The following is a 7,550-nucleotide window of genomic DNA, read 5'->3' as shown; positions in this document are numbered from 1 at the left end:
ACCCAGAAGATACCTGTCATGATCCCAAAGAATAAACAACTTCTAGCAAATACAAAAAATAAACTGTGTGGAACATAGTTTTAGCTCTGTCTGTAACCTATGGTTTAAACTCCTTGTTTAAAAAACATCATTCATGTTCATTGTGTAAGCAGCCAGAAAAAGCAAAAAAAAAAAGAGTTCTGTACCTAGACATGAAAAAAATTCTCTGTGGAAGTTCAAAACAGCGCTGCTAAGAGCTTACTAGCATTTAAAACACCAGTACTTGTGTATTCTAAACCAACCACAGGTTTCTGCTCATATTCCTTTGAAAACCAAAGTCAGCAAGTCTGATACGGCCCATTCAACCTCCCGTCCAGTTTTAATGGAAAATGCAGTTTCTGCAAAGCTCTTCAACTCCCTGCCCAGAAAAGAAGCCATTGCTCTGGCCTGAGGTTTGGGTGGAAAGAGAAAAAGTGGATGTTAAGTTTCAGGTCATTCCACATCTCTCGCGTCTTACTCCTGGCACGCTCGACATTCCTTCGCTGCATTCCCTGGTGGAGCCACCTCCCAGAGGAAGACTTCCATTGCATCATGGAAAACCGCCTGGCAGGGGAAGCCAGGCTCCGGCGCTCCACCGCGGCTGCTCCCGGCTAAATCCCAGCCTGAGGAATACGGCTGGATTTCAGCTGACAGCGGACAAAACACGCCACTTCCAAGCTAAAGTTCCAAGGTGTTTAACCAATGAAACGCTGACTGTTCTAAAAGGATGGAGCGGGGGAGAGCGGCTCCTCCGCTACCCGGAGCCCCGGGCCTCGCTGCCGGGTGATGTCGGGGTGTTTTACACCAGCACCCGCACACCCGTGACCCCCCCGCTGCGCGGCCCGGGCGCTCCGAGGGTCCCTGCGATCCCCAACACCACGCTCCGTTGTTTTTTAAGGTTCACCGAAAAAATAAAAGGAATCCTTCCGCTAAAAACGAGCCGTGACGGGCGCCCCGCGGCACCTCATCGCCTGCGAACGGGCTCGCCCGCCGCACCGCCGGCACCGGCATGCGAGCTCCCTCCCAGGGAGCCCCCGGACTCGAGACCCCGCCGGGCACCGGGATGCTAGTCCTCCAAGGGGCATCGGGATGCGAGCCCCCCGCCCTCCCCCAGGCACCGGGATGCCATTCCCCCCCCGGGCATCGGGATGCGAGTTCCTCCCCAGGGCACCGGAATGCCAGTCGCACCCCCCCGAGCACCGGGATGCGAGCGCCGCCCCCGGACACCGGGACGTAAGCCCCGTGCACCGGGACGCGAGTCCCCCCAGGAGCATCAGGATACGAGTCCTACCCGGGCACCGGGACGCGAGCCCTCCCCTCCGCCTACCGTAGTGCCTCGAATAGCGGGGCAGCACCGGGGTGCGCCGGGCGAGCCGCCTGGCCGCGGGCCCGCGCGGGGGTCTCCCACCCGGGCTCCTGCCCCGCGGGAGGAAGGGGGGAAGGCGCGAAGCTCGCCCTTCGGGGCAGGATTCCGGGCGTTTTCCCCCGCGCGGCGCCCCCGCCTTTCCGCCCCCGCCGCTACCGTAATTTCCGGCGGGAGGCGCCCCGCCCGGCCGGGTGTCCCGGCAGAGGTGACCGGGTTGCGGCGGCCCCGCCCCCGCGTTCCGTTCCCTACGCGGTGTCGGAGACGGGGGCGCCGCCGGCCACGCCCCCTTTTCCCACCACGCGCGGCGGGGCTCGCGCTCCTGACATCATCGGGGAGCGGGGCGGGCAGGCGCGCGCCCCGCCCCGCCCCCCCCCCCCCATCCCGCGCCCCGCCCCGCGCGGAGCGAGCCTTCCTCGGGCCGTTCTATTTACGTTCGTGACGGCGATTTCCATCAGGCCCCGCCCCGCGCCGGCGGCCGCGCGTCCGGCCACGCCCCGTTTTGCCCACATAAGGTCACGGGGGGCGTGGCCCGGGGGGCGCTCGCCGCCGTTCATCGCCTTCCTGCGGCCGCTTATAGGGTACAGCCACTTCCGCTGTCTGCTTAGAAGCGGCGCGATCATGGCGGAGCGCGGCCAGCTCCCTCCCCCGGCCAAGCGCCTCTGCTGCAGAGCCGGCTACGGCTCGGGGTGCAGGCCGGGCCAGCGGGCGGGCGGCGCCGGGCCCGGCGGCGGGGCGCTCTGCGCCGGACCCTCCTCCGCAGCCGCCGCCGCCGCCCTGGGGCTGCTGCCGCTCGGCAAGACCCAGAGCCCCGAGTCCCTGCTGGACATCGCGGCTCGCAAGGTGGCGGAGAAATGGCCCTTCCAGCGGGTGGAGGAGCGGTTCGAGCGGATCCCGGAGCCGGTGCAGCGCAGGATCGTATACTGGTCCTTCCCCCGCAGCGAGAGGGAGATCTGCATGTACTCCTCCTTCAACACCGGCGCCGACGACCCCGCCGCCGCCTCCGGGGGGGCCGCGGCCGGCGGGGCCGGGGACGCCGCCGCCGACGAGACCCGCCTGCCCTTCCGCAGGGGCATCGCTCTGCTCGACGGCGGCTGCGTCGATAACGTCCTGCAAGTCGGTGAGTCACCGGCCGGGGCCGCCGCTCCGCTCCGGGCAGGGCGATGCGCCGCCGGAGCCTGCCGGGGGTGCCCCGCCGTGCTGCCCCCCGCACGGACCCGGCGCGGGGCGGGCAGCTCCCCTCGCCGCCGTGTCCTCCCCCTCGCCGCCGGGGCGCGGGGTGACTCCCTGGCACCGCGACAGGGACGCGCCCCCCTTCCCCCCCCCGCCCCCCCCCCCCCCGCCTGTCCCTTTAACTCCGACCTCCCCCGCTCCCGGTAATCCTGCCCGTGTAATCCCGCTCGGCTCTGCCCCCTCCCCGCGCCCACCCCCGGCAATCCGGGTCATCGCCTTACCCCGAGCCACAATAGCGAGGAGATGCCGCTCCCCCCCCCATCCCGGGGGGACCGCCGGTGGAAATGAATCAGCAGAAGGGCGGCCGGGGGGTGGCGGGGGGCGGGGGGGGTTGGAGAACGCGACACACACACACGGCGGGATGCGCCGCCTTCCAAAATAAAGACATAAAAGCGCTGCGAGACCCCGGCGGCGGGCGTGCGCGCGGGGATCGGCGAACAAAGGCGTTTGTAGGGCAGCGGCGAGCCGGAGGGGGATGCGCGATCCGCCCCGCCTGGGGGGCGCAGGGGGGGCTGCTTCGGGGTGAGCCGCTCGGTGACAAGGACGGAGGGGGAAGCGCTGCTCTTCCTCCTCTCGGAACAATACACACCCCCCTCCTCCCCTTTTTCCTCCCCCGCCGCCTGCCGCCGCTCTTCACCCTCTGCGGGCGGCCCCGGGTAACTCCTCCCTGCGTGCGTTTAAAGGGCTGTAGAGGTGGGTACCCCCCGTTTTTTGGGGGAGCTGTGTGCCGGGGGGCTGCTCTCTTCCCATTCCGGGGTTGGGGGAGAAGGGAGAGGAGCCCCCCCGGTACACAGCTCCCCCCGCGGTCGGTGATGCTCTTCTTTGTGCGACCCGACCACTTTGTTCTCGTTTTCATGTTTATTTGTGTCCTTTTTTTTTTTTTCTTTTCTCCCACCCCCTGTTTTCTGCCTCTTCGTTACCTCTTCCCCCGGAAAGAGGAAGCCAGACAAAAGAGGCTGCTGCTCGCCTTTTGTTAGCTGCGGAGGTTCGGGGTTGGGGGGACGCCGGGTTCCCCCCCGAAGAAAACCCTCGATCCTTCCTTTGGGGGATTTATTTAGAGGGCAGCTTGCAAAGGTGCCATCACTTCTTTTCCCTCGAAGGGAAGCCGTATCCCTGCTCCTTCCCTTCTGCCCAGGGGGAGTTCAGGCTTCTTTTTTTAGTGTTTTTCTTTTGATCTAATTAACTTTCTTGTAAGTTCCATCTTCTGGCTTTCTCTTTCCAGAGGTCTGAGGCGCATCTGTGATTCCTCAAGACTGGCAAAACCAGAAGTAGGGCTTTTTTTTTTTTAGCTTCATTGGCAGTGCTGAGATTATTTTTTTCCCTCTTTTACTTGCACTTGATTCTGTTTGCAAGCAATGAGGAATGACAGGAGTGCACATAGGGAGGGTTTCTTGGCTGATTACATTTAAGCCAGGAATTCACTGTGAAAATAAAGCCAAGGGGCAATAAATAAAAGATGCAATCTTCTCTAGGAGACAGACACCCAGCGTGGGCTTTGCTTCACTTGCTTTCAGCAGTGGAATAGGCCTCAGTGAGTAGTTTTGAAAGAAAAAAGTAACTTTTTGTGTGGCCTCAAGGGAGGGGGGCATGAGTAATGTTGGCAAGGGTCAATGTGAAGAAAGAAAATATGCATAAATACAACTGAAGTGTTGACTGCTGCTTCTGGAGCCCTTAAATGCATTCCAAACAAAAGCTATACCTACTGCTGAAAATACATTTGTTTGGGTTTTTTTTTTTTTTGTTTTCTGACCTTATATGAGCCTCCCTTGGCAGGCTATGCAAAAATAGTAGTGGAAACTGGTGGTATGAAACATGTCAGTTGTTCTCACAGAGGCCTTTGACTTGCCTAGTGAGGGTGTCGTGGAGTCCTTAGGTAAGCTGGGTCCTGCTGTAGGAAAGTTCTTGTGTAATTTGGGTAGGTAACTCTGTTATTAGGACTGGCGTTTGCCAGAGAGAGCTTCCTTGTGAAGCAGAAAGGTGCAACTGTTAAGGCCAGTTCAACTGGAGTGAGTTATATTGGGCGGAGAATGGAATTGGTTCCATATAATATGGCTGAATATGTAGCATTGAGGAAAACTTAATGTTGAGTTTATGTAAGTGCATGTTTAGTGATTGTATAAATGTGAACCTATGTCCTTTGCAGTATGAGTAATGGAAACTCTGTAAATGTTTACTGTTGTGCTGTGGAAAACTGCCGTTATTGGACAAAGTACGTTTTATTACATATCAATCAGCTGTACTTGTAACACTAAGTATTTTTATAAACAGGGAATGCAGGATTTGATTTCTGAGGGAGATACATAAATTTCACTGCCATGATAGTTAAGTGGAACCATTTACTTCTGAGTTTTATATACTCTTTTTTTTTTGTTTTCCAGTCTAACCTGGAATAAACATTCAGACAATTTTGTCATGGCAGCTTATTTCAAGTGGGAGAATTTCAAAATCATCATGTCTATGCTTTGCTAAATATTTTCATCTCAGCCTACTTCGTGACCCCCCCAACCTTATCTCCTGAGTGTAATTAAAAGAGAATCCTAAATAAAAGGAAGATGACACATTACTGATACGGATAAATTATATTCTCAATAATCAGGCAGTAAAGTTGTCTGCTAGCCTGTTTTGAAATGGAATGATATTGTCCAGGCATAATAATTAGCATCACTTCATTTTGAAAGATTTTTCTCTGAAGAAGTTGACTTCAGAATTCCATTAGCATAAAATTTATTGATGTTTTTATAGTTTTTGGTAGGTTTCAATTAGACGTGAAAGATTTTCTTTTTTTAGTGTATTTAAACAAAAATACAGAACGTGGCCTCCTAAAGCAAACCTTTTCAATTGCACAAACCAGAACTTCCTACCATAAATGTTTTTCATTTGTTTCAAACCAAGTATTTTTAGTAAAAATTACAGTCTAAACATGAAAGCACTTTGTGGGTAAATACAACAATCTGGAAGGAAAATTAGAAATTGACTGTTTCGTTTGGCCAAATTCGTTTAAGATGCCAGGAATGGCAGACAGTTTGAGATGGTGCAGTGTATATTTGGTTTCTGAGGTTAGTCCTGAATTAGTATGCAGTACTGTGTTTTCGTCATGGCTGTGGCTGCCAGGGTTAGGAAGAGGTGTGATCCTTCAATAGCACAGTTGACCTGGCGAGAGTCCTTGGCACAGCTATTCTAGGAGAAAAAAAAACTGAAACCACCACAGCCTTTGCCTCTGCTGAAAAATGACTCTTCTTGCTTGGGACTGCCTTTGCTGTAGTGCTGTAGCACTTGGCTTTACTGTTGTCACCGCATCCACGTTAGAAAGTAATTGAGGTGGTTTTTTGATATGTCATATAAGCGCTCTTAGAGTATCCTTGTCTGTCTGCAGTTTGGAGTTGCTTTGTCGTTGTTGCATAGAACCTGCTTGCTCATACAAGTCTTCCTCTAAGGCATTACAGGCCTTTCCATGGCAGCATAAGGCTTTGTAATCATGCCTCTTAGGTATGAATGGCAAGGGAGTGAGTTGGAGGAAAGAAACTCCTAGGGAAGGAAAATAATGTAAAGAATTAATTGACTGGCACTTACCACAGCTCTATAGAATTTAATGTTAATACTGCGAACTAGAAAGCTGCCTTGTCTGTGGGAGAGGATTCACCTGAACAGCATCATCAGTGTGGAACTGTGGACTCTTTCATGAAATCCGTTGGTGGTATGTTGTTAGAGGGATGTAACCAAAAAAACACATTATAAAGAAAAAAACAAGTGAAATTTCTCAGCTGTAGAATAATGGTTGGAGCTCCCTGGACGTTTCTTCGTTGATTCTTAAATGGAGTTAGGGTTGTGTGTTTTTTCCAATTTTCTTTTAATGAAAAGTATGTATCTTCTGACTCAGGGGTGCTTTTATCATCTGTTTTTGCAGCTGATTATTCCCCCCTTTTTTTTTTTTGCCCCCCTTCCTCTTTAATTATGAGCTAAAAGCTGGTGATGGCTTTCAAAACCAAGAGAGCCATTTTTTTTACCAGGAAGAAGAAAAAGCTTTTCAAAACTCTGTTGGTAGCTGTTACATGTAATTCTGGTAGAATGTATGTTGCTCTTCGCAAATTTCAGGTCCTTTTAATGGATGGTGATTCTAGTTAATAATTTTTTGTTCTTTCTAGCCACCTTTACTCAACATAATGTGCAACTGCGGAGGAAGTAAGCCAAATGTAATTTCTCTTCTTTCAAGGCTTAGTTGTCTGAGCACCAACAGTATAATGTGAAACACCTTACTGTTGGTAAAACCACTCTAAGGATTTGTTAGTGAAGCTGGCACAAATGTTTTTTAGCTATGAGTTGAAATGTGCCTCTTAGCAGACATGATCTTCACTGACACATACAATATATATGTAATTGTTGATGAAACCTGTAGGATTCATAGATTTAGTAGGAAGTTTTTATTTATCGAGATTGATATTAAGTTATGTGACAAAATGAAGGTTGTCATTTGTGGAAATGGGAGCGCTGTGTTTTGCATTAACTTCTTAGTGTCCAGTGATACCAAATTGTCTGGTATGTGTACTAACCTTTTTCCCGGAGGAAGAGGTTGTGTTAAACTCTGCATATTTTAGGAGAATCATAGAATCATAGAATAACCAGGTTGGAAGAGACCCACCGGATCATCGAGTCCAACCATTTCTATCAAACACTAAACCATGCCCCGTAGCACCGTAGAAGAGGCCAGCACCCTCCTCTCTACACCCTCCTTTCAGGTAGTTATAGAGAGCAATGAGGTCTCCCCTCAGCCTCCTCTTCTCCAGGCTAAACAACCCCAGCTCTCTCAGTCGCTGCTCGTAAGACTTGTTCTCCAGCCCCCTCACCAGCTTTGTTGCTCTTCTCTGGACTTCTGGAGACGTTTGTCTGCTGTGTGCTGAAGGATCAAATGTGGTTTCTTCTGCAGTCAGCCTAATGTTGG

General features: G+C 52.7%; 1 protein-coding gene across 2 annotated transcripts in view; it reads left to right on the top strand.

The window, feature by feature from the left end:
- Window positions 1-1,987: 1,987 nt before the first annotated feature.
- Window positions 1,988-7,550, top strand: part of ZSWIM6 (zinc finger SWIM-type containing 6) — a 112,194-nt gene continuing 106,631 nt past the window's right edge. For both annotated transcript variants that reach the window (XM_069880213.1, XM_069880212.1), the window contains exon 1: window positions 1,988-2,501. In XM_069880213.1, the coding sequence (XP_069736314.1) occupies window positions 2,003-2,501 (499 nt within the window). In that variant the 5' untranslated portion in view covers window positions 1,988-2,002. The remainder of the gene's footprint in view (window positions 2,502-7,550) is intronic.

This window comes from Phaenicophaeus curvirostris, chromosome Z, assembly GCF_032191515.1.
Source record: "Phaenicophaeus curvirostris isolate KB17595 chromosome Z, BPBGC_Pcur_1.0, whole genome shotgun sequence".
NCBI lineage: Eukaryota > Metazoa > Chordata > Aves > Cuculiformes > Cuculidae > Phaenicophaeus > Phaenicophaeus curvirostris.
The sequence above is the reverse complement of the archived record's forward strand: the minus strand, read 5'-3'. Positions and strand labels throughout refer to the sequence as shown.